Source organism: Girardinichthys multiradiatus, chromosome 21 (genome assembly GCF_021462225.1).
Source record: "Girardinichthys multiradiatus isolate DD_20200921_A chromosome 21, DD_fGirMul_XY1, whole genome shotgun sequence".
In the NCBI taxonomy this organism is placed as follows: Eukaryota; Metazoa; Chordata; class Actinopteri; order Cyprinodontiformes; family Goodeidae; genus Girardinichthys; species Girardinichthys multiradiatus.
In genome coordinates, this window is record NC_061813.1 from 34,276,759 (window position 1) to 34,303,573 (window position 26,815).

The 26,815-nt window shown below is 40.4% G+C and overlaps 1 protein-coding gene across 4 annotated transcripts; it reads left to right on the forward strand.

Moving 5' to 3' along the window:
• Nucleotides 1-280: 280 nt before the first annotated feature.
• ptchd1 (patched domain containing 1) lies at nt 281-21,376 on the forward strand. Of its 4 annotated transcripts, none has more exons than XM_047350323.1 (5): nt 281-1,277; nt 1,366-2,033; nt 8,852-9,572; nt 17,607-18,310; nt 19,926-21,376. In XM_047350323.1, exons 2-5 carry the CDS (start codon nt 1,617-1,619, stop codon nt 21,024-21,026), a joined length of 2,943 nt encoding a protein of 980 aa, XP_047206279.1. In that variant the 5' UTR covers nt 281-1,277; nt 1,366-1,616; the 3' UTR covers nt 21,027-21,376. The 4 variants fall into 4 exon arrangements, with proteins under 4 accessions (XP_047206279.1, XP_047206278.1, XP_047206277.1 ...); XM_047350322.1 differs by having other exon boundaries at nt 281-1,256; XM_047350321.1 differs by having other exon boundaries at nt 281-2,033.
• The last annotated feature ends 5,439 nt before the right edge of the window (nt 21,377-26,815 follow it).

Sequence of the window (26,815 nt, forward strand, 5' to 3'; positions counted from 1 at the left end):
GCAAAAAGTACAATGTGAAAACAAACCGCACCAAATGAAAAAAATAAAGTTCGCTTTTGGCCCGGACCAAACAAGCGGACCAAAGGACTTTCCTGGTGTGAGTACACCCTCTGTTTTATATTCTTCTGTCAGGACATGGTGACAGTTTTAACATTTTATGTAAAACTTATGTAACATTAATTTGTAAAAAATACATTTTTGCAAAAGTTACCTACTGAAGCTTTAAAGAATCCAACATTTAAGGGTTTTATAAGGTCAAGATTAGAAATCACCCTCCACCTAAATTGTATAAATAAGTATTTTTGATTAATTTTGGTTTTGATATGGTAGGAAAGGATGGCTTCAGGGACATTCTTTGCAAACCTCATTTGTTTAACAGCTATTTAAAAAAAGGATTTCACATTTGAGGACGATGGAAACCTTAGTCCCCTGTGAGCCCAACAGATGAGCAATCAGAGATGAGGTGGTGTGATATTTCTACATCTCATCTCCATACCCTGTCTCCTTTCTACCTCTTCTCTTGTTTAATGTCATGAAACACCTCCATGCTGTAAGCAGATTGGGAGTCAGCAGGTGTGTGAATGTGTGTGTTTTGACTTTAGTAAGGGGGGGGGGGGAATGGGTAGCATTACCATTGCCATAGTAACGGTATGTTGTAGAAAAAAAACGAGCAATTTGGCTGGTTTCCGTAGCAACAGGCAACAAAATATAGAAATATTTTTCAGCTGCAGAAAAGTTGTACCAGTTAAGGAAGGGATGATGAATAAATTCGCACTGATTTTTATCAACACTTTGCGTGATCTAGATCCTTAGATTTCGCCATATTTCCGAGAAATCCGACACACAAGTTTTATTTGTGTCTCTGCATCAGAGAGAGTGACTGAGAAGCAGGAGGCGGAGCAGAAGAGCAGCGAAGAGTCCGATCAAGATTAGATTTCAGGTTTAAAGGGTGTTAATTAGAGATGTCTGGCTGGTTTGGTGGGCTGGAGTTGCCACGATGAAGGGAAAATCAACGACAAAAAGCCTTCTGCTGCAGAGGAAATCTACATCGGGCTGATCTGGAAAACAGCTCATACAGCCGGCATCCCTTTATTGCATGCACCGCATCACTCACCTACAAGCACATTCCCAAGTCGACCACCCTTCAGACTGCGTGGTGACTTGATGTTGCAGGGTGGAGCTGGACCATCATATCCGAAGGGATCTACAAAGCTGGTCCTCGCTGCTCCGTTTAGGGCTCCACAAAGCCCTTCTAAGTGCGTGCAACTGTTTGTTTGGTCAGGATTTTTTTTTTTTTTTTTTTTTTTTGCAGATATTTAAAGGTCTGATCATGAGGACTTATTGAGATTTTTCTGTTGCGCACAGAGCCAATCACGCAGCCTGCAGAAGGCTTCGAGGTAGTGGCCATAAAATGTAAACGAGCACATCAGTTTGCTGGAGGAGCTTTTTCAGCGGATGAGAGAACTCCGGGAACAGAGGCGCCGCTGGGACCGGAGCTGGCTCGCATCCTCCCCGACTGGTGATCTCCTGCTCCGGGGGAAAAATTATCCCTACGCCCGGGGTCTCCGCCTCCTGCCCGCAGCCACGGAGCCCACCGATGCGTCCGGCGGCCCCTAATGCTCGGCGGCGCTCCGGGGCTTTCCGGTCGGTGGGAGAGGCTCGAGCCGCGGCCGCGAGCTGGTAGGATGCTGCGCCAGGTGTTGCACGCGGGATTGAGGACGTCATTCCATGCGTTGGGCCGGTTCGTGGCCCGTCACGCGGTGTTCTTCGCGTCGACGCCCGTGCTGCTGTCCATCCTGCTGGGGGCCAGCTTCAGCCGCTACCGCGTGGAGGGGGACGTGGAAAGCCTGCTTGCGCCCAAGCACAGCCTGGCCAAGATTGAGGGCAACCTGGTGGAGAGCCTGTTCCCCGTCAACCGCTCCAAGCATGCGCTCTACTCTGACCTGCAGACACCTGGACGCTACGGGCGCGTGATCATCACGGCCCGAAGGGGGAGCGTGCTGGATCCGGTTCACCTGGAGACCATTCTACAGGTAGCTCACACTGCAGATTTTCATTTTATTTCACACTAACAACGACTTTTAAGAAAACACCAAATTTGACAACAAATAATCTGAAGGAGAAATCTAACCAGTCGAGTAATTCCAAAATATGAACATGGAATAAAAACAAACTAAATGACCTATGACTTCCTGCCAAACTTTACATGGAAACAAATTGTAATTTTTTATTAAAGCAGTGAAGGGCAATAGTTATGGGTGAGGGTTACAAAGTTACATGTTTCATGTCAAAATTAGATTTCCCAGACTCAAAATGTTTTGCCATTTTTAGTCAATCAGTTAATATTATTTTCATATTATGATCCACAAAATGCAGATCTATAGGGGATATCAGTTTGGCTAGTCTTTATTGATAACGATAACCATAATATCTTATTATTGCTGGTAAATGTCTGCAGTGATCTGGGATGGACGGATAATTGAGGGGCAGATGGAAAGTTGAGTGGATGCATGAATGGCCAAATGGATTGATGGACAAAAAGATGATTGTATGGATAGATGGAATGAAAGGGTGAAAAGAAGGATGAAAAATTAACAAACAGATGGATAATGGGCAAATGGAGGAATGGCTGGATGGGTGGATAATGCACAAATAGATTGATGTTTGGACAGGTAGAAGGGCAGATGGATGAATGGATAATGGATAAGCAGACAGATGAATCTAAGGATAAACAGGTGAAAGGATAAAATGCTTGATTCATACAACCTTTAAAGAATGTGACTGAAATACAAATATTTTTCCATACTGTTTTCTTATTTCATTCCTGTTCAAATTTGTAAAGTATTTAAATCATATTCCATTTGTTCCCAACTGTGAAGGAACGTGAAGGCTGACTGTATTCAACGGTTAGTGTAAAATTTTAGGTTCAGAGCTGGGACAGCCTTCTAATACAGTTGTTTCAGTCAGGCGGCAGACGTTTCTTATGCTGATCCCCTTGCTTTTTTAATCCTTGCATCCTTACATCCTCACTACCCCTCTTGTCTAACAATGTCGTGAAAAAAATCTAAACTGAGTCAGTGTTGGATATGTATTCAGAAAGAGCAGACAAAAGGCATGTCAAAGGATACTTGCCTCATCTGGATTAGTTATAAAACATTTAATATGGCATTTTTAATAATGTTCCCTCTATAACATTTTAGGTTAGAGAATAGTGAGAGAGGAATCTCTGGCAATACAAAATCTCTCCAGATGATCCAGATTCCTGGTTCCTCTTTCATGCTTTCTTCCCTTCAGTTCAACTCAGTTTTTTTTTCTCCAGGATTTAAGTTAATGCTCTAACCAGAACTCATAAAGTGACATAGCTTTAGCTTCACCTTGTACAACTCCTGTGGCAAAGTTCCTATTAAGCACCTTGCTATCTGATTATTAATCAGTTAATCGAAAAAATAGTTGACAGAATAATTGTTTAGCAAAATAATCATTAGTTGCAGCCCTAAACTGGAATTTTCTTCTGAGACATAATTCCCGTTCTGAGTCTCCTTCCTTGCCACCAATCATGAGACTCCCCAGAGGAGCCTCGACCTTCAGATCTATCCACGAATGTTGATTGGAGTTATGATGGGAAAAATGATTTGTAGACGAAGGCCTTGTCCACACATAGCCAAATATCTGGGAAAACGAATACATTTTGATCAGTTTTGGCCTTTCATCCACACGAAAAACTCAGTTTTACTTTACTAAAAAAACTCTGACCAAAGTGTAGATTGGAGAAAATCTCGTATTTGTGTTAGCGTGTGTACGGTTTTAGGGTCCCGCATCTCGCAGTGGCGCTGACATAATGTGTGACCATTGTTGTTCACTTGTCCGTGCAGTGGAGGAAAAATGAATGCTATCACCTAATAGAGTATTTAAAAGTAGTTCAACCTTTATATCTATCCAGTACACTACCCCTTATGCATTTGCCATCTTTAAAACAATGCTCAGTGGCGTATTTATGCAGGTTCCAGGTGATGTTAACCTTTCTGAAAATATTGTCCTTGTGTAAGATACCATTTCTTAAAACGTTGTGGGGTAGATATTCGTTTTTAGAAGGATCCGGCTACGTGTGGACAATGCCCAATAACCTCCAAGAAAACAAGATCTTTTGTTAAGGGTAGGTTTCTAGATGCATCTTTCTGATGTTTTTTTTCCCAAAAGATGACGACTGTGACCCCTTTTACATGTTGCAAGAACACACGGCTTGACCGCAGGGGATTCCTGTAGTATAGTGGAGATACATGGCTATGCATCATTTCCAGCTAACGGGCTGCGAGAAACCGAGTGGTGCATAAAGCAGGGAGCTCTAAAGTGATAAGTCCACCGTTACCTAATCTGATGATGTCTGCAAGGCCTAAGATTCTGTAATGGTTATCCTCTGTGCCTCCAGTCGCTACCAAGTGTGTGTTCTAACGTTTCCCTGCAAGCCGTTTAATGTTCCTCTGAGAAGGGAGCTGAACCTGTTGCATGCAGCCGCCTGGATCAACAGAGAGAGTGATGTCAGTGTGAGTCAGGGAAACAACTTAACCGGCTTTCTGCAGGTATTAAGAGTTGTGACTCATACCCATTCAAAGAATTTATTGTATCCTCTGACATCCTCAGCCAGAAGATACTCCTGTTTATTTGAAGTTAAACATTATGGTTTCTAGATGTTTTTCTCTGTTGTTCAAATGCAGTTGTAATATCAAGAAAGCTAGTTTAGTATGTTTTTCATGCATTTAATTATCTATTTATTAATGCACTTCCCCAATATACACCGAAGGTTTTCTATGAGATTAGATCTGGGGACAGAGATTATGGAAGCAAATCGTTACCATATTTCAAATGAAAAAGCATTTTCAGAAATGCTTTTTAATTTTAAGAATGTGGCTGCATTGTTTGACTCTTAAATGAAATTAGTAATCAATAATCCTATTTGCATTTGCATTTTCTTCTTCAAGACTGCTCATTCCTTCACTTAATTAAAATGAAAAAAAAAAAAGACATTTGAGATTTATTTTTTTAAATATGCCAAAGCAAATAGTTACCAAAATTCAATTTGAAATGTAAAATTTGAAAATGAAAAAGCATTTCCAGGAATGCTTTTTCATTTTAAGAATGTGGCTGCATTGTTTGACTCATAAATGAAATTAGTAATCAATAATCCTATTTGCATTTGCATTTTCTTCTTCACGACTGCACATTTTATGCCATAATCAGAAAGAAAACAAAGCAGACATTGCTTTTTCGTTTTCGTGGTCTGCCCGCAAAATACTGCCCAGAACTCGAAAACGAAAAAGCATTCCGAGCTGCGGGCGCAGAAGAGTGAAGTCAGCAGCCGCTCTTCCTCAGCTCCCTGCTGACCGAGCTACCCATCTTGTTCAGTAGGGGGGCGCTGTGCACGTCTGCATTGCATTACATTGCAAACGTGCCGAGAAATTGATTGAATTGCAGCAGGACCGAGCTCAATTTGTGGCAGTGACAGGCAGAACTGGTAGTTCTGGTGGCATCCTCATGGCCTGGGACATCCAGCGTGTTTTTAAGCATTTATTTATATTTTTCTGTGAGTGACAATTCAGAATAGCCGCTCGTGCTCTATAATAAACCGGCTGTTTGTGCAATAAATCGTCATCCTTTCAACACGTCACACATACACATAGTGCTATTTATTTTCCATGTCAAGTAAATACAATCACCTTATGTTATGGGTCTAAAGCTGTTTATTAAATAATAATCAATAATGAAATCATTATTTAAAGGTAACAGGCTATAACAATAATGACAACCCATTTGCCGATAATCAGCATCAGCTTCCACAAAAACAGCGGCAACCGCATTGGCAAGCTTTTACGGCCGGTCTGGCACCTTCTGGCATCCTTGCGGAATCCCGTGCCACCCTGCGGCAGGTTGTGCCACCGCCACAAATTGAGCTCGGTCCTGCTGCAATTCAATCAATTTCTCGGCACGTTTGCAATGTAATGCAATGCAGACGTGTACAGCGCCCCCTACTGAACAAGATGGGTAGCTCGGTCAGCAGGGAGCTGAGGAAGAGCGGCTGCTGACGTCACTCTTCTGCGCCCGCAGCTCGGAATGCTTTTTCGTTTTCGAGTTCTGGGCAGTATTTTGCGGGCAGACCACGAAAACGAAAAAGCAATGTCTGCTTTGTTTTCTTTTTGATTATGGCATAAAATGTGCAGGCGTGAAGAAGAAAATGCAAATGCAAATAGGATGATTGATTACTAATTTTATTTATGGGTCAAATAACGCAGCCGCATTCTTAAAATGAAAAAGCATTTCCGGAAATGCTTTTTCATTTTCAAATTTTATATTTCAAATTGAATTTTGGTAACTATTTGCTGGGGTACATTTTGAAAAATAAATCTCAAATGTCTTTCTTTTTCATTTTAATTAAGTGAAAGAATGAGCAGTCTTGAATAAGAAAATTAAAATGCAAATAGGATTATTGATAACTAATTTCATTTTTTGAGTCAAACAATGCAGCCACATTCTTAAAATGAAAAAGCATTTTCAGAAATGCTTTTTCATTTGAAATATGGTAACGATTTGCTTCCATAAGAGATGGCCATGAAAGAAGGTTTATTTTGTCTAAGGTGAGGCATTTGTGTGTTTATTTGGCCATACGTTTTGGATCAATATCCTGCTGACAAACCCAGTGATGATCCATTCTCACTTTCCTGCCAAGATCCTTTAGGATGTCTTTTTTTTAAATTTCCTGGTATTTCATATTTACCTCTATCAAGGTCCTCAGGACATGTGGATGAGAGACAGGTCCACAACATCTCAAATCCTCCATAGTACCTAACAGTTGGCATAAGATACTTTCCCACATATTCTTGCGTTGTTTTAAATGTGTTTTACACATATATAATACCTGCCTTTATTTTTCACATTTTGTTTAAGTAAGTAGACATGTGGAGAGAGTGGGGGAAGGGCATGCATTAAACGTTGACTGACCTTGAGGTCAGGTTCCAATTGATTCTGGAGACTCAATGCCTAACCCTAACCTTAGTCTCATCTGACTGAAAAGCAGAGTTCCAGTTAAACTCCCAGTTGGATTTAGCAAACTCTATGTGTTTACTTTTGTGATGGTATGACAGAGAAGAGTTTTTCCTGGCATGGTTCCCAAACAACCAGTGGGCATATACAGGGTGTCTAATGGTTGTTTTGGAGACTTGGAGGAACAAAAATGAACCTTTTGCTGCAGTTCTCAAACGATGAGCTGTAGGGATTTGTTTTACCTCCCCTATCATCCTGCTCATTGTGAAGGGTAGCATGACTTGGTTCTTCTCCACTCAGGTTTGTCACAAGTTCACATGGTTTAAACCGATCAGGTTTTTCCCAGCTGATCTTGATTTCTATTTTTTCTGTGAGCTCTCACTTGCTGATTCCAGTTTTGAGTAATAAAAGAGAAAAACGTCATTATTTCAGATTCTTTGAAAGAGATGGTAGTTTTGAATGAGACTGAATATGGAGGGATTGCAGGATTCCCCCCATTTATGCATTACAGCATATATATGTCTCTAACTTTTATTGGATTTTTGTTGAACTCAGAAAATGTATAGAAGCATGTGCTGTTAGTTGATGCATTTATTGACAAAAAATGATGGGAGTTCTTTATTTTAATACATTTCATGAATAGAAATTTGACCCCAAAATCACAGATTAGAGCTGATCAAAGAAAACTGGCCAGTTCCAATTTCTGGTACATTTTTATTTTAAGCCTTTTAGATACTGCTCTGACTGTAGAAAAGGGTAAGTTTAGGCGAGATCAACACATGTATCAGCCTCACTCTAATGGCTAGTCCTCCTCGTCTTTCCCTCTGTCTAATTTTATATTTATACCCCAGTGAGTGAAGACGTCATGGATTAATAATTAAAAGTTCATGGGCTGTGGTGAACTTGAAAACGTGAAGCACACATTTCAAAAATGCTTCTGTTCCATTTATTTTATTGGGATTTTAAGCGGCCGCAGTATTTGTGGCATAGTTAATTTTTGTAAAAACAAATTAACATCTTATTGAGGTGTTTTTTCCCCTTACTGAATAAATGCACTCAAATAGAAGGCTGGATTTTCCAAATTCATTCAGTGTGAGATTTTGCTGCTGAATGTATTTTGCTGCTTTTACAAGATTGTTGTTGTTCTGATAGATATGAACTTTGAACTGAATATAGTTTACCTACTTTTATTTATGACTTTATATTAGTCAATGGCAAATCTAGAAACTCCTGCTATTTGCACACAAAACACAGATCTAAAAGTTAAGCTTGGTCCTTAGACACCTGCAGGAGTTATTTAAAGCAGCACCCTGGAAGAGACTAAATCCTGATCTCATGTTCGGCAGCCAATGGCACGGATCCTGCCTTGTGGATTAAACACTTTGGATCTTCAGTGAAGTATTGTTCCAGGACTTTACAGAATCCTTGCCTCATTACAAGTCAGGTTAAAACATGCATTAGAAACTGAGGTCCTAATACAAAGACCTTGTTAAGAGGCATTGCTGCAGAATGGTACTCTTTCTTTAAGGTTGATGCAACACTCTGTGGTGGTAGTTGGCTCAGTGTGCCAGAGACTGGCATCAGGGCTGTTGCTTAGTAACCAGCACTGTGGATGCTGGCACTGTTGTCATCTTGCCATAGAAACCGAATAGAAGGCTGAGATGGCTATTGTTACTCCTTTTGGTGAGATGTCCACACGTTCCCACGCACGTTTCTGAAGCACAAAGTTGGAGAACAAGAAGCTCACAGCTGAAACTTTTCTCTTCTGCTACAGTTCAGCCGATTAAAAACAGCTTTCCGTTTCTTGTTTTTGTCATAGCTCCACAGGCAGATCTACCAGATGCAGGTGACGGCCTCGGCTACAACAGTGGGCTCCACCAGCTTCAACTATTCCTTCTCCTACCTCTGCCTCCCAGACGACAAGAACGTTTGCATTGTCGATGATATTATCCGTGCCATGGAGGAGATCCAATCTGCCCGGACCTCCAACCAAAGCGTCCCCATTCTGCAGTACCCCATCACGCAGTTGGTGGACGGGAGACAAGCGTACATCGGCCACCAGTTGGGTGGCGTGCAGGGTTGGGGCCCCGGCGGGGCGGTGCGGGGTCACGGGACGGGGGCCAAAGGGGAAGGCGTCCGTTCTGCAAAAGCGGTGCAGCTCACGTACTACCTCCAATCCCGAAGTGGGTTGATGGATCGGGTGGCTGGTCGATGGGAAAAAGCCTTCTGTTCCGAGCTAAGCCTCTTTGGAGCATTACACCCAAAGCTGGGGCTTTATCCCTCCACGTCCTCCTCGTTAAGGACAGACTTCCAGTTCTCCTCTGTGCTGGCGCGTCGCCCCCTGCTGGCAAGTTTGGGAGTTTGCGGGGTGCTGGCCATCCTCTGCTGCTCTATGAGAGACTGCGTGAGGTCCAAACCCTGGTTAGGAATGTTGGCTCTGCTGTCAGTCGCTCTGTCAGGCCTCACTGCTGCTGGAATACTGAACCTAACTGGAGCTACCTACAACTCCACATACCTGGGAATCCCTTTCGTCATGCTCGGTAGGTCTTAATGTTTATACTCTGTACAAGTTTAATTGGTTGACACTGCTAAAGACTGCGTTTAATTAGGATTTTACGTTATAGACTCACAAAAAGTAGTGCATAATTGTAAGGCAAAAGGAAAATACACGGTTTTCCAAATGTAATACCCCATAAAATATTTTTTTCAGATCTCTTTTTGCCTGATACCCCTTAATAAAATCCAGTTCAACCACTTACTATTAGAAGTTACCTAATTAGTGAATGAAGTGCACTTGTGTGTCAGTTCTGAAGGCCTCAGAACATTAGTGAACAAACAGCACCATATATGCCAAGGGACACAGCAGACAGGTCATGAAGAAAGTTGTGGAGAAGAACATCTCATGGAGCACTGATGAATCCATCATCTGATCTGCATCATCAAATGCAAACCTTTAAAGAAAACTGATTAGCCAGGCAAGGAGAGTGTTATTTATACAAGCAGCCAACAGCCTCATGGTAACTCGGGAGGAGCTACAGAGATCCACAGCTCAGGTGGGAGAATCTGTTTCGGGGACAAGAGGACAGAACTTGCACTCCACAAATCTGGCCTTTTTGAAAAGTGGCAGAAAGAAAGCCATAAGAAGTCCACTTTGCAGTTTGTGGGTTGACCAAAACACAGGACAATCCGGCAAGAAAACCTGTTAGAGGCTGCAAAAGACTTGAGACTGGGGTGACGGGTTCACCCTCCAGCAGGATGCAACCCTTAACATGCAGCTAGAGCTACAATGAAATGCTTTAGATCAAAGCATATTCATAGGTTAAGATGGCTCAGTCAAAGCACAGACCCAAATCCAGTTAAGACTTTGTGACGATATTCATATGTTAGCATTTATTATATGAACACCTTTATGTTGGTTTATCACATAAAATCCCAATAAAATATATTGAGGTTTGTATTTGTAACGTGTTAAAACATCCAAGGAAACAATAATACTCTAGCACAGCACATTAATGCTCAGCCTGTATTCCTCTTCTAGAACTTGCTGGGATTTATTTTGCAAAGTCGTGTGGCTGAAAGCCGTGTCAAAGCGGACAGTTCATCAAAATGATTGACAAGCTGTAGGACAGGAACTCACTGAGGGGGTGGAGGACAAATGACACATTTTCTTACTCGAGACAAATTCAGAACAAAAGTAAAGGTAACATAACACAGAGTCCTGGCGTTGCAGCTGTTTAATACGGGTTTGGAACACAGTCAAACTAAATATCACAAGGTTTTACAGATTTATTTGAATAATATACCACCATTATGTTGCTGCACAACACACAAGCTCACACTCAGAGATCAAAAGGTCTTTTTGTGCTTCATTTGCTGCATCTTCCTGTTTTATTGTTTCAAATTGTTTAAAGTTTGAACTTCTTTTGGCTCATTTGATGTTCCCCTGCAGAGTAAACAGCATATTTACTTCTCCACTAACTGATCCAGTCATCTGCATGCTGAGCTGGGCTGCAGTTTGTTTACCATCAAACAAGGGTGACTCACATCGGGTATTGACAGATATTATTAACAGAGTGTCAGTCAAACCTCGAATGAAGGAAAATTAAACATGAGTGGATGAACATGATGTACTGTGTGCACACGGATAATATACACAATTTAATTGCTGATCCTTTTTCTGATGCACTAACTTACATTACCCTTTATTATATTTGAACCATAAAATCTCTGACAACTTTAAATTTTTTCTCTTGAGGTTTCTCTCTCACTGTTTTGTTTTATTATGAACAATTCATTATTCATGATTTAATTTTTTTTATTAACAAAAATATGGAAAATGAGTTGTGCATTTGTATTTAGTCCCCTGGAGTCAAGATTTGTACAACCACCTTTCATTGTAAGTATAGTTGCAAGCTTTTTGGGTCTTTTGAGGCGTGTGTCTATCAGCTCTGTTCAGAACCTCCCCCAGCTGATGGAGTTTATTGTTCAGATCTTTCTTCACCCGCATTACTGCAGATAAGGCCCCAGTCCATCTATCCATCTCCCACTCCATCCTACAATCACTTATGAACAAGATACCACGATTTGAGACAAATGCTGTCAATCCGCCTGCCTCCTTGGATGTAAAATGTAAAGAAAGAAAGGAGGGACTAAAGACAATTGTGCAGTATGGTATAATAAAAGGGTTCTAAGAGCAGCTGTTTGCATTGTTGATCTATCATGAAGTGAAAGATTTTGGTTGTGAGTTCTGTGATTCTTGGGTTAAGTAATGTTCTGCTCAGTCACTGCTTTTTAGATCCTTGTCTTTCCCTTTTTTGTTTGACATTTGTTGGTTTTTGTGTCTACATTATTTTGTGGAGGTGTAGTTTTTATTATCCCAGTTTCTCCCATGTTTATTTGAATCAAGCCATTTTCTCCAAGTTTTCTTTAGCTGCCTCAACCTCTTGCTCCCCTCACATTTGTAACCGCTCACCTGTTTTCCATCCATTGATCCCTGTCCCCATATATTTGTGCCCTGTTTTCACCCACTCCTTGTCAACTCCTTTGCTTGCTCCTGGTTTGTTCATTTGTGCACCCTGTGGTCTTCTGTGTTGCTTATTTGAGTTTCACATTGCCAAGCTCTCTACTTTTGTAAGTTTTTGAACTTGGCCATTTTATTAGGATTCATTTCACTTCACTCTACCTGCCTCTCACCTGTTGCCAGCTCCTCACTGCATGTAGTTCCTCAACACATCACAGACTATTACAATTTCTGCATCTCCTGAAGGTCTGATCAAAAACTTGCTGAAACTCTTAAATCTGTCGACCTTTGCATTTTTTCCCAGTGCATGTTGGGGAGCTAAAATTAGTTTTTACCACACTGCTCCTTTTGTTTGACTTTTATTAAAAATACATGGATATTTTGCACTAATTTAGCTTTGTCCTTCTCTTTTGTAAAAACACTGTAGAGGGACTAGAATATTGCATAAAAGTGCAATATGTTTTGCCAGTCATTTCAGAAAGTTAAACGGTTATTTTATAGTTATTCATTCCACATAAAGTAAAATATTGTAAGCTTTTATTCATTGTCATTTTAATGATTATGGCTTACAGGTAAAGAAAACCCAGAATTCATGATCAAATTCTAATATCACATTAGACTAATCAAAAAAGAATCTCTTAAGCACAAATGTCAAACTTCTGAAAAGTATGCCCATTTCTATGCACTCAATACTTGGTTGGGCCTCCTCTTGCATGAATTACTGCATCATTGCGCCGTGGCATAGAGGCATTCAGCACTGCGTAGGTGTAATGCCTTCAGGTCATCTTCCTTGTGGGGTCTGATGTCTCTCATCTTCCTCTTGACAACAGCTTATAGATTATCTATGGTATTTAGGTCAGGGGAGTTTTCTGGCCAAATAAAAACAGGAACACTATGGTCATTTAACCAGCTTTTGGTACCTCTGATAGTGTGGGCCAGTACCATGTCCTGTTGGAAAATGAAATCAGCATCTCTTTAGAGCTTGCCAGCAGAGGGAAGCATGAAGTGCTCTAGAATTTTCTGGTAGGTGGCTTCCTGGACTGTGGACTTCAGAAAACACAGTGGACCAACACCAGCAGATGGCATGATACCCCAAACCATCACTGACTGTGGAAACTTCACACTGTCCTTAAAGTAACGTGGATTCTGTGGCTCTTCACTCTTCCTCCAGACTCTGGGACCTTAATTTCCAAATGTTGGTGCTGGTGCACCTTTTCCTAACACACTTCTTCCTTCCACTTAATTTTCTGTTATTATGCTTGGAAACAGAACTCGGTGAACAACCAGCTTCTTCAGCAATGACCTTTGGTGGCTTATCCTCCTTGTGAAGGGTGTTGATGCCTGCCTTCTGGGCATCTGTCAAGTCAGCAGTCTTCCCCATGATTGTGTAACCTATGACCCAGAGTGAGAAACCGTTTAAAAGCTCAGGAAACCTTTGCAGGTGTTTTGAGTTAATTAGCCGATTAGGGTGTGACACAATGAGTTTCCAATAATGACCTTTTTCACAATATTCTAATTTTCTGAGACACTGAATTTTGGGTTTTCGTTATCCATAATCATCAAAATTACAAGAAACATAGGCTTGGAATATATCACTATATGAGTAATGATTGTATATAATATGAGTTTCACTTTCTGAGATGACTGGCAATTTTTTTGAGATGTACCTATTTATGTGTACATATAAAAACCTTCTACTTTTATTTCCCTTATATATTTATATTTATAATGAGAGCAAAGTGGAACCTAAGTCAAATTCCTTGTTGGTTTAACAAACTTGGCAAATAAAGTGTATTCTGACTGGATCTTAAATTAACATGCTAAATTGGTTTATTTACCTCTACAAAATGACATTGGGGGCAACGGAACAGAATACAAAATAAGTTATTGGATACTAAAGTGAGGTTTTGAACAACAGCAGAATAAGCAAGAAAAATGCATGAACAAAAACAGGAAGTTTCTCTGAAATGCTACATGACATATTAATCCATCCAAATGCAGGCTGTGATGGGGCTTATCTTGGCAGTTAATTTAGTTATGAAGTGAGAAGAAAGATTAGAAAGAGATACAAATGAGCAGTCATTAGAAAATTGTTGGAGCTGCAAGCTTCCTTATGGTGTCTTGAAGATGTATCAACTTAACTTAATGGTAACGTTTCCGAAGCAGCAGCAAAAACCATAATTATTTTCAAAAGCAGTTTAAACTTCAGCACTTTTTAGAGCATGACAGAAATAAAAGAAATACAGCTGAAACCGAATATCCATTTGTTCCCGTTTACAGACAAGGTAGTGTTAAAACTGTAGCACAGCTAGCTGCTCCAGGGAGTTAGAAAAACAGCTGCTTTTTAGCGTTTGACCAATAGCCATGAATTTTTTATTTTATGAGTCAAGTGTGCCAAACAGTGATCAGAACCAAATTAAATGGGAATAGAGTGTAATACAATGTTTTCAGAAAACAATACACAGCAACATTAAATTACACATAAGACTTATGACCATTTATCTCCATGTTTCATAAAAAATACATAATGGTGAAAACCAAACTCATACTCTATAGGTTCATTTCATGGGTAAAAATGGTTTGTTTGTAGGTATAACACTAAAGTAGGAAGGGACAAAATGGCAAGGCATAGGTATGAAATGAGGGCACAAATTAACCCAGTGCCTTAATGGTTACATACAAGCTAATGTTTGCACTTTAGCACACAGCTAGCTGCTACAGCTAGTGATATTTCAGTGATACTCCTATAAACGATTGTTTCAAAGACTGTGGGGTTGTTTGTGAATTATTGTTTGCTAGAGGGGGGCATAGAAGGTGGAGAAAAGTATAAATAAGATGGCTAAAACAATATTCACTTGTAGTGGTTTATGTACAAACAAGTGTTAGCATTGCAATCGAATCACAGGAAGTTAGAGAAGATGCACTTTTAAACACCATCCAATCCATATCTCAAACAATCCGTAATTTTATAAGTCATTGTATTTTTTATGATTTATTTAGTATTTTTTGTATGTGGCAATCAAATCAAATTATTGTAGTGAGTGTGCTCAGTTGTTTTGACTATGTTGCTGATGACATTGGTTAAAACAGAGATTCATATAGAAAGTATTTCCTACTAATGTTTTTATTGAAAATTTATGTTATAATTGCCCACAGTCCTCTGTTTAAATGCCATCTTTGTTCGTCTTTTTGTGTCCACTTGAAGCAGCTTAAAACTGACTTCTGTGCTAAACGCTGTCCCTCATCTTCTTCTTGTGCTTTTGGTCTCTCTTGGAAACATGGATTTAACACCTCTTGGTCATTCTGACACACACACACTCTACAGATCTTTGTTGGTTCACTTTCTCCCTTGCCACCACATTAAAGTGTCAGTACAATGTGTCTTTGCTAAGGTGTTAAGTGCTTTGCCATGGTGAACTCACTGCAGGAAGAAGGGTGTCCGTGTGTCACCGGGGCCTCACGGACACCATGGCAACCAAAGTGTAAAAAAAAAGGCAATTAAAACCATCTGTTCCACATATACGGTATAAATATTTATGTGCATGTATGCGTGTGAGACTGGGCATAAATTAATTTATGGATTATGTAGAAATATTAAAACTTAACACTGAATGTAATATTTCAATTTCAAAGAATCTGATTTATTTAGGAAAGTGAACAAGTTTTCATTAGGCTTCTATTAAAAGATTGTTTTTGAATGTGTCAATATTTATAAAACTATATTTAGACTGTATCCTAAATAGATTTTGCTGCAGCTTCACTTCAGTCGTGGTTGAAGTTGTGGTAAAAACTGCATTTCATGGTGTGTTACATCTGTCATTTCACACTGCTTCAAACAGAATTGAGGTGTGACACATTGAAACCCAGTTGTTTTTTTTTTTACTTCCTGGTGCAACATTATGATTGGTCTAAAATAATATGAAACCAGAGTGAACCTAAAATGTCCAGAGGGGCTAACTTGCAGGGTATTGGCAAGCTTTGATGCTACCTGTTCAAAGTTCTAGGTAATATTGCTTTAATCGACCTTATTGACCAGTTGTTGGCACTAAGGATAACATTTATTGGTGAACAGCTTTTTACCTTCCAGCTGAGCAAGATTACCCTTCATATAGAGTACTATAGAGCAAAGTTTAACATATTTTTGTTTCCATAGAACCAGACTTTCTTGTAGTCTTTTAATGTGATTTACATCAGAAGTTCTTCATGCTTTATGAAGGTATTTTAAAGACTTTCTTTGGACCTTGGCTGCTTTCTTGCTTATTTTCAGTCCAATATCTGACCTTTTTCTCAGGAAAGCATTTTTTGTTTGTTAGAATAATTAAACTATACCTAAAACCCAGTGCCGGAGATAAACAGTATCTGAAATGGAGGCAGGTAATTGCATCCCCAATTACCATTTAGCACTTTTGATGGTTTCGTGCACAACGTTTTCAGGTACGACAGTTCCCTTCTACTTTGTGCTAAAAGATGTTTTGCAACAACCCCGTTTAGTACCATCTTTGACAATCAGTGATCAGTTTACTGTAAAAAATGTGATCATTTAACTCCAAGAAATGATTTCTGCCAGCAGGAGGCCACTCAGTAATGCGGCCTCCTGCTATTTGAGTTAACTTACTCAAATGGGGATCACAAACACTATTCATAGAATAGAATAGAGAAATATTCTTTATTGTTCCTCAGTGAGGAAACTCAGGTGTACCAGCAGCAAAGTGAAAGGAAAACAGAAACATACAGATTCTCCCAAGGTAAAATATAACAGAAATAAGAATGAAAGACTGTACGGTAATGAAAAATTTACAACATAAAACAAAAAAATATCCAATTTATTAAATTATATGTGAGATTTCAGCCTTTTTGTAATTTGTTTTGATTTGTTTATGAATATAGTTATACTACCAATTGCAGTGCTGTGGTACACTGGGACAAAATTGTCCGTTTATAGGTATGCAGATGGAAATATGTTGGCCCAAACAGCAATGTGTATTTAGGAAATGTGGGTGTCAGTGGGTCAGATTGACCCGGAGCCATGTGAAAGCTGTGTCTTTGCTAAACAAAAGGACATCCAGCAATGACACTGGATCTAAAATATAAATTATTCCTTGTTTGATAATCTATTGCAAAGATTTCAGCTATAAATGTTTTTGGAATCATCTTGTTATTCCTCAAATCTTCCTTTTTGTCCGTGAAACTGTTATTTTGGTTTACTGTGTTATTTAGTTTGTATCATCCACTGTATGCCAGGTCTTTATCTGATGGCTTATTGGTGATAAACGTTTAGATTAGTAGTTAGAATATTAGTTTCTGTGTTATCTTTTTTATTTATTTTTATAGCACAGTTTAAGAAAATTGGAACAAACTGCCTTTTTGACAGACTGTTCCTAAAGAGTTTTAAAGTCCAATTTAAAATATGTTTTTCACTATGTTCTTTGCTGTTTTTTTTTCATTCAGTGCATAGGTATACTTTTCATGATTAACAGTAGGCAGTGCTACAATTTCTGTTTTTATCTTTTGTGTAATTGGATATCGATGTTATTTCCGGTTGCACTCTTCACAGGTCACGGTCTTTTTGGCTCCTTTGAGATGCTGTCATCGTGGAGGCGAACTCGGGAGGACCAGCATGTGAAAGAGCGAGTGGCGAGCGTGTTTGAGGACGTCATGCTGCGTTTCTCTGGCTCCACCATGATCCACCTGATGACGTTGGGCCTGGCTGCCTCACCGCTCACAAACATGGAGGCCGTCCGGCTCTTCTGCCGCAGCGCTGCCCTTGCCATCACCATCAGCTACGTTTACATGCTGTCCTTTTACAGTTCCTGTCTGGTGTTTACAGGCTACTTGGAGACAAGGTACAGACATGGCTGCTTCTGTCGGCGAGTACCAAAACCAGATCAGCTGGACTCAAAACCGGCTTGGTACCGGTGTTTGATGTACACTCGTTACCAGGATGAGACGCAATCAACCAACCCACCTCATGGAGTTGGTCATACTCATGTGCCAAATCCTAACCTAACTCACGTGGAAACACAAACCGTGAACAGTTCTGGTGTGCGTGGACACGTGGCTAACTCCATACAAACGCAATCACCCCCTAACACTCATTCAACAACAACAGTCACGGACCCTCATCCTCAGGACTCCCATCTTTTGCTGGGATGTGTACGGCATTGTTATGGAGACTGGATCACTAACACTTACGTCAAACCCTTCGTGGTTTTACTGTATCTGGTTTACATCTCCTTTGGCTTGATGGGCTTTCTCCAGGTAAGACACACACACACTATGACTTAACAAGGGCTAGATTTGTAAAACTTTGTAACTCCCATTCACATCTATTAACACCTGTTGGTGAAAATCAAGATTATTAAGAACGGTTTACAAAGTGAAAATGTAACAACTTTATTTTAGGGACATTCATGTAGACTTTTAATAGAGAAGAACCGATGATGTAGCGGGCTACATTGAACAGTCTAAGTGTTGCTTTGTCGGCTCCAAGACACAGCAATGGCACTATTGTCAGTTTTCTGTCACTAATAAATTTTGATCTTGTGCTGAATTGTTCTAGCAGAATCACCAGCTTTGTGCTAGAGGAGCATACAAAGGTCCTACAAAGGTCATTTTGTTAAAACCCCAAGGCATTTATATCTCAGCGTTGATGTTGGAACTTGATTTTTTCCTGGTTTGTTTCTACTCAAGTTACAAACTCCCCTGATGCCACACTTATAGGCAACCTTAGTATTAACACTTAAAACTCCCTTTTTTCAACAGGACAGCAACTTAGTCTTTTCCAAACACGTTTCACAGGTTTCAGAGCATACAGAGAGACGGATCTCTGGCCATTGTTCTTTGTAGAACTTCTCTATTAGTATCCTGGGTCGTCTCTTTGCAAACCCCACAGATTTTCTATAGGACTTAGGTCTGAGGGGTAAGGCAGCAATGGAAGAAACTTCAGTTTGTGTCGGCACCATTTATCTGTTATTTGGCCACATGTTTTGGATCATGATCCTGTTGAAAGACCTAGTGACAACCCAATTTCAGTTTTCTAGAAGAGACTACGAGATTTGTATGTAAAATGTCCTGGTATAATTCATGATGTCATACACTCTAAAAAGGCTCTCAGGGCCTTTGAGTGAGAAACTAGACCACAGCATCACAGATGTACCACTATACGTTAAAGCAGACATGAGGTGCTTTTCCGCATATTCATTCTTTGTTTCACTCCAGAGCCACCAGGAATGTTTCTTGCAGAAACTGTCAGTGTTAATGTTAGTGTTAGTTTTAATTGACAGAAAGTACATGGTATCTACAGCCAACTTGTTGGTGGATAGAGACTAATGATTGTTATTGAGACTTGAAGGCCCCAGAATGAAAATCTTGGTTGCTGATATATAATTGACAGTGAGCTTTGGGGATTTCTATACCTGGCAAGACAAAAATGAGTCCTCGTCCTGCCATGTTTATCCCAGTTCCTGTTGTTTTAAACTTGTAATTAATGCCCTGACTATATGTACATATGGGCATAAGCAGCTATTTTTTTAGCCATTTTCTGAAGCATCAAGATCAACATTCACCGATCTTACTTGAGTGGCATATTTTCTTATCTTTCCTATTTTGAAAGACAAATTGGCTCACTGTGACATCATGTTCTTCCCCCATTGAAACATTAGGTCAGTGATAACTAATTAAAAGCTTCTAGACACTCTGATCAAATTAAAAAGTGAACTTTAAATTAAAAAAATTCTTCTTGTTTTTAGAAATGTTGAAACTTTTCAAACCATTTCACAACTTTTGTTGTTTTTTTTACCCCAATAAATACATTTTCTCAAATTACAGAATATTTCTGTTCACAGGCTAACAAATATATTTCTGCTCCTAACAGGTGACACAGGGATCTGATCCCAGTTCACTGGTTGCCATGGATACAGCAACAGTATTGTACACACATACACAGCAGCGCTACTTCAGCTCCTACTCACCAGTGATTGGATTCTACATCTATGAAAGCGCCCCCTATTGGAACGACTCAGTGCAGCGCGACCTGTTGGAGTATGCCAAAGGGTTCCAGAGGATCAGCTGGCTGGAGGCGTACCTGAACTACCTATCAGACTGCAACCAGTCCACTAGCCAGCCTCGTGAGAACTTTACCCGAACACTACGCCACTCTTTCCTGCGTGAGCCACAGTTTGCCCACTTTGCAGACGACATCATCTTCGCAGAGCGCGGCCAGGGGGAGGAGCCTGACGTGGCGGCCTCACGCATCTTCTTGGTCGCCAAGACAACAGAGAACAAGCGCGAGGAGATGTCAGTGCTGCTGGACACGCTGCGCCGCCTTTCTCTAACCTCTCGGGTTCGCTTCCTGATATTCAACCCCTCCTTTGTGTACTTGGACCGGTACGCAACGGCGGTCAGCTCCCCCCTCAAACACTCACTGCTGGCAGTGCTCTTCCTGTTGGGTCTGTCTTCTCTGGTCGTTGTGGAGCCGCTGGTCTCCCTGTGGCTTGGCCTCACCCTTCTCTCTGTCCAGTTTGGGGTTCTGGGCTTCATGACTTTATGGGGCGTGGAGATGGACTGCGTGTCCGTGCTGTGTCTGATCTCAGCTCTGGGCCACTCGGCGGACTGCAGCGGCCCCCTCCTCTGTGGCTTCACCTCAGGCCGCGGTGAAAGCAGGACTCGCTGGGTTCGTTTGGCGCTAGAACGACATGGCATTCCTTCTTTACAGACACTTGTGTGCTACAGCGCCGCCTTGGTGCCTGTCTGCTCTGTGCGCTCCAACCTTACACGCACACTTTTCCGCTGCCTCATTCTAACGGCCGGCTGCTCGGCCCTGCACACGCTGGCCTTCCTGCCAACCCTCCTCACCTTCCTGCCCCCTTCCAAGAGCAGGGATCATCGGCCTGGGAGAGAGGGCCAGAGACAGGAGGTGGAGTGTGTTGAAATGAATGACAGCACAAGAGTGGTGGACCAGATTACCACTGTTTGAACATGTGAAGGCTAAAAGATAAAGAAGATTAAACAGAAAAAATAGCAAACATAGATTATAAGGAGAAAGGCAGGTCCTTAATGCAATGTATCCTTGGTTTCCTGCTTATAGGTAGGACTGTGTGGCGTATAAATGAGTTTTCTCCCAAACAATCACAGGATTGAAAATGTGCCTGGATGTAAAACACTTTTCATTTTAAAACTTGCTTTAGATTTTACCCTTTACTGCCTAATGCTGTATTTCTTTTGGTCATATCATGTTGCACAATTTGAGCTTAAATGACATGAGGTGATCCTCTGTATGACTTAGTATTTCTTCTTTAATGCTGGACAAATAAAGTCAGAATAAGAGAACACAATGTTGCATTGTTTATTGTAACATATAAGGTTCGAATGTTAGATGGAATCATGTTTTATTTGAGTCTATAAAGATATAGCAGTCGGTAATGATGTCCTCCACCACTGTGCTTGACAATTGGTTTAAAATGTTTGTTCTTATACACTGTGCACCATTGTGTCAAAAAACTTCTCTACTTTTCTATCATATTCAAAAGACACTATTCTGGATGTCTTGAGGGTCAATTAGATGCTAACTTATATTTGCAGCCAGACATTTACAGACACTCAACATGGAGGTGATAGTGCTATTCTTTCAAGCTTTTAATGACTTATTTAAAGGAGTGACGCTGAAAAACTAGTCCATGCATTTGTTACTTCAAGGCTGGACTATTGTAATTTGTTACTATCAGGATGTCCACAAAATGCAGTTAAAAGCCTTCAGCTGATTCAAAATGCTGCAGCAAGAGTTCTGATGAAAATTAAAAGAGATCATATTTTTCCTATTTTAGCTTCCTTCATTGGCTCCCTGTTAAATCCAAAATAGAATTTAAAATTCTTCTCCTCACATATAAACCCTTAATGATCTAGAACCATCATACATCAGAGATCTGATTGTTCCATATGTTCCTTACAGAGCACTTCGTTCTCAGACTGCAGGTTTACTGGTGGTTCCTAGAGTCTCTAGAAGTAGAATGGGAGGCAGATCTTTTAGTTATCAGGCTCCTCTCCTGTGGAACCAGCTCCCGGTTTCAGTCCGTGAGGCAGACACCCTGTCTACTTTTAAGACTAGGCTTAAAACTTTACTTTTTAATAAAGCTTATAGTTACAAGTGGTGTAGGTTATCCTGAGCTATCTCTGTAGTTATGCTGCTATAGGCTTAGGCTGCTGGAGGACATAATGACCACTTTCACCCTCTTTGCTACATTCTCACACTACTCTCCAATTTTGCATTATTTGCTGTTATTTCAGCTTTTAACTTTGTTCTCTCTTTTCTCTTCCTAGAAGCTACACCTGGCCTGACTCTGTGTCTACCTGTGACACCTTTCTGGAGGGGGGCATCGTCCAAGCCTCTGCTGGCAACAACTTAATGCACACCTTCTACAGATGATCCACATGGCCCTGTTTTTCAGTGTTTAACCCTTTCTCTCTCCTAGACATGGCAATTGACTGAGCTTTTACTATGACTAACTCTACATGCTCTCTTTCAGACTCTAACCTTGAAAACTGGCTCAGAGTTGATCTATTCTTTCTTTCTAGATGAAATGACTAAAGGAGCTACATCCATTAACATTTACTTTTCCTTCCTATAGAAGGTACTCCTGGATCAGTGCTTCTTTGTTCTCTTTGTGTCTCTGCTCTGTTCTCTCAAACCCCCAGTCGGTCGTGGCAGATGGCCGCTCACACTGAGCCTGGTTCTGCTGGAGGTTTCTTCCTGTTAAAAGGGAGTTTTTCCTCTCCACTGTCACTACATGCATGCTCAGTATGAGGGATTGCTGCAAAGTCAACGCCAGTGACTGTCCACTGTCTCTACATGCTCATCCAGGAGGAGTGAATGCTACAAGTCTCTGACTGGATGCAATCTGCTGGGTTTCCTTAGACAGAAAAACGTTTTATCCAATTTGAATAAATAACTGAATCTGACTGCACTGTTCAATGGTTAGGATTAATTAGAATGTATGTACCTGACTTTGTGAATTGCCTTGAGACGACATGTGTTGTGAATTGGCGTTATATAAATAAAACTGAATTGTATTGAATCAAATTATTTTAACATTTCTATTTCCAGTGGGGAATTCAACCAGAAACTTCAGTAATAAGAAAAATCTCTGTACAAAAATTTGAATTTATTGTGGATTTTATGGAGTACCACAAGGTTCAGTGCTTGTACCAATCATCTTTACTATATTAATGTGTCCACTTTTAAAAAAAACTTTAATGTCATGCTAATGATGTTAGCTACCATGAATTTGTCCATTAAGGCTAAACTACATAAACATTTACCCCCACAAATATTTTGCTCTATACCCCTTAGCAAGTTGCCCCTCAAAACCCACCTTTTATAGCCATCACCAAACTTCTGAAAGGATTCTGGCAGAACTGACATTATTAATTTAAAAGGACTTATTACCTGGCAAAGACCTGGCATTTAAGCATAACCTAAACCACAGCGTGTGTCCCTCCCATTTTCTAAATCAATGTTTTTCAACTCTGGTCCTCAAAGCACACTGCCCTGCATGTTTTAGTAGTTACCCTACTTTAACATATCTGATTCAGATGATTGCAGTTCAGCAGAGGCCTGTTAGTCAGCCATCATTTGAAATCTGGTGTGCTGAAGTAGGGAAACATCTCAAACATGTAGAGCAGAGTGCCTTGAGGACCAGGGTTGAAATCACTGCTCTAAACAGTGTTTCTGCATGAATACATGCTCTGATCTATTTTGATGTCTGTTTCTTTGCAGGTGAAATCAGAATTTTGTAGCTGAAGTTGAAGGTGTGTTTGTGGGACTTGATGTCTTTTTGACACATTCTTGAATTAAACTGTTGTTCAGGCTTTTAAAAGGCGGTACAGCCATCAGAAAGAAAAAAACCCTAAACTTCCTACTCATGATTCACTGCCAGTTAACTGTTTGATGAGCATGTCCCCAAGCTAGGCAGATCAATTGTTTTATCATTATTTGCCAAACAAATTAAAATGAAAAATCTGGATGACAAAATACAATCCACACTTGCTGTGGACTCTGAAAAGGCATTTACCCTCTTACACATTACTTGTGTTTTTAATTTGTTGCAACACCTCCGTGTTTCAGATAGTCAAAAGAATTTTGATGTCAAAGATACCCTGAGTAAATATAAAACACAGGTTTGGGATAACTATCGAGTCACCGTAACATCCATTATCCACAAATTGATAAAATAGGGACCAGTGGTTGCCAGAATGGCCGGCCAACCAAAATTACTCCAAGAGCGCATAAGCGACTCACACAGGAGGTCGCAAAAGAACCCAGAACAACATCTAAAGCTCTTGTCTCAAGTTAAAGTCAAGTGCTGATGATTTAACATTAAGAAAGCCATTGGACAAAAATTGCATCACTGGGAGAGTTTCACTGATAAAACCACTGCCGAGCAAAAGAAACAAATAAACTCCCGTCTCCTATTTACCAAAAACCTCTTTATGATTCCCAAGACTTCTGTGGAAAAAATTTAATATACTGAGGACTGATGAGACAAGAGTGGAACTTTTTAGAAAGTGTGGGTCATGTTACATCTGGTGTTACTTTTTTACTTAAGACCAGGGATAGCTTGAATAGCTTTTATTTCCTTTAATAAATTATTATTTAAAATGTATCTGATAAACTGAAACGCTAAGGTGTGTGGAAAAAAAAGCAAAGACCGAACAAATCTGTAAGGGGGCAAATAATTTACCAGCGCTGTATGTTGAACTGTGTGAGGAGAAATCTTAAAGTGCTGAGTCACTGAAGGGGTGCAGTAACACCGTGCAGTTCTGCTGCGCTCCATTAATCTGATACGGCTTTGTTCCCCCTGGTAAAAACGAACAAAGGCTGACACTTGATATACAGTGGAAAAAATAAACACACTGCTCCCAGCACTGCCCTCTTGTGGAGTAACATGAGTCAACAGCAGCAGAACCCTCCTAGTTTTGCAAACAAGCATGCCACAGGCAAGCAAAGACATGGAGTGATTTTAAAATTGCCTCAATAAATTCAAAGCTGCTGTTGACTGTTAGGTTTGGTTCATGGATGATGTCTGATGCCGTTCTTCAAGTCCATTGCCAAGCCATCATTACGTTTGTCAGAGAGAGGGAGATAGAAGACGTTTGACTGGATTGACAACCTGAATCCTTCATTTCATACTTGGGAAGATGTGGAATTTTTGTGCCTTATTTCTAATTGGTTTTGTAGTTTACACACACACACACACACACACACACACACACACACACACACACACACACACACACACACACACACACACACAGCAGAGACGTCACACAGTTAGACACACACTTTGACATACCACCAAAACGGTAATACTCTGTGAAGGAAGGGCCTGACCCTGCATCCGGTACTGGCAGCTGTTACCTACCAGTCATGCAGAGTCATTATAAAGAAAAATAGAGAGACACACAGACAAACCAATGAACAGGTTGTCCTGTTTGTCTCTGTATCTCCTCCCTCCTACCGCACCTTTGTGGGTGCGTTTCCTTATTTCGTCTCTAATGTCCTGCAGGCAGACTTTGTATTGCAGAACTTCTGATTTCCTGAACGCACCTCACACACAAACAAACATACCTGCCTACTGTATCATTTGAACATACCCTTGTAGACGCACGTGGATGCTGTTGCCTTGACTGAAAGCAAGAAAGAACTCAGGAGTGGGTCAAAGCAGAGCTGAGGCAGGTTGTGAAATTTGGACTGATGATGGATGAAAGAGGATTTTAGGAACGATGGAGAGACAGGTGGATCTGAGAGAAGAAAAGTTCTCCTCCGTAGGGTTCACGGGTATTCATAGACAACCATAGACTACAGATGCTTTTAAGGAGCATCAGGTAAGTCATTTAAAGTTTTGCTCGGACTGTCAATCCTCATTAGAGAAACACACAAAACCTTGTATTTCATGTATTTCAAAAGACAAACTGAAGAAGGTTTGTGGGGAATTTAGGGAAAAATAGACAACCAATGCAAATTCAGAAATGAAAGAAACATTGTCTTTTGTCGTCGACATACAGTGCTGTAAAAAAGAAGTTGCCCCCTTTTAGATTTCTTTTTTTTCTGCTTTGTTGTCACACCGAAAAGGGTCAGATATTTAAAGAAATTTTAATATCAAAGATAACCTGAGTAAATACAAAATGCAGTTCGCAAATGATAATTTCATTTATAAGAAGAAAACATTTATCCAATCTAACCTGGCTCTGAGAATAAGTAATTGCCTCTTAAACCTGAAACTAGTTGTGCCACCCTTGGCAACAACAACTGCCAACAGGTGTTTGAACCTTTTACATCCCTTTTGGCAATTTGGCTCACTCTTCTTTGCAGAATAACAGCCTGTTTAAGGTCATGTTACTGAAGCTCAATTAGATTTAGGTCCGGACTTTGGCTGGACCACTCCAAAACTTTCATTTTGTCTTTAGGGCAATTTAAAGGTGGATTTGTGGGTGTGCTTCGGATCATTGTCCTGCTGCATATGCCAAACATGATTGAGTTTATGTCTACAAACTGATAGCTAAAGATTCTAGTTCAGACCTTTCTGATAGACAGCAGAATTCATGGTTCAATCAATTGCAGCAAGTTGTTTTAATCCTAAAGCAGCAAAGCAGCCCCAGATCATCACGCTATCATCACTATGTTTGATGTTCTTTTTCTGAAATGCCTTGTAACCTTTATGACAGATGTAACAAAAGAAGCACTGTCCAAAATGGTCCACTTTTGACTTG

Coding starts and splice junctions, on each gene's coding strand:
- ptchd1 (XM_047350321.1), top strand. CDS start 1,617: ATGCTCGGCGGCGCTCCGGGGCTTTCCGGTCGGTGGGAGAGGCTCGAG. Junction 2,034..8,851: donor ACCTGGAGACCATTCTACAG/GTAGCTCACACT, acceptor TTTTTGTCATAG/CTCCACAGGCAGATCTACCA. Junction 9,573..17,606: donor AATCCCTTTCGTCATGCTCG/GTAGGTCTTAAT, acceptor CACTCTTCACAG/GTCACGGTCTTTTTGGCTCC.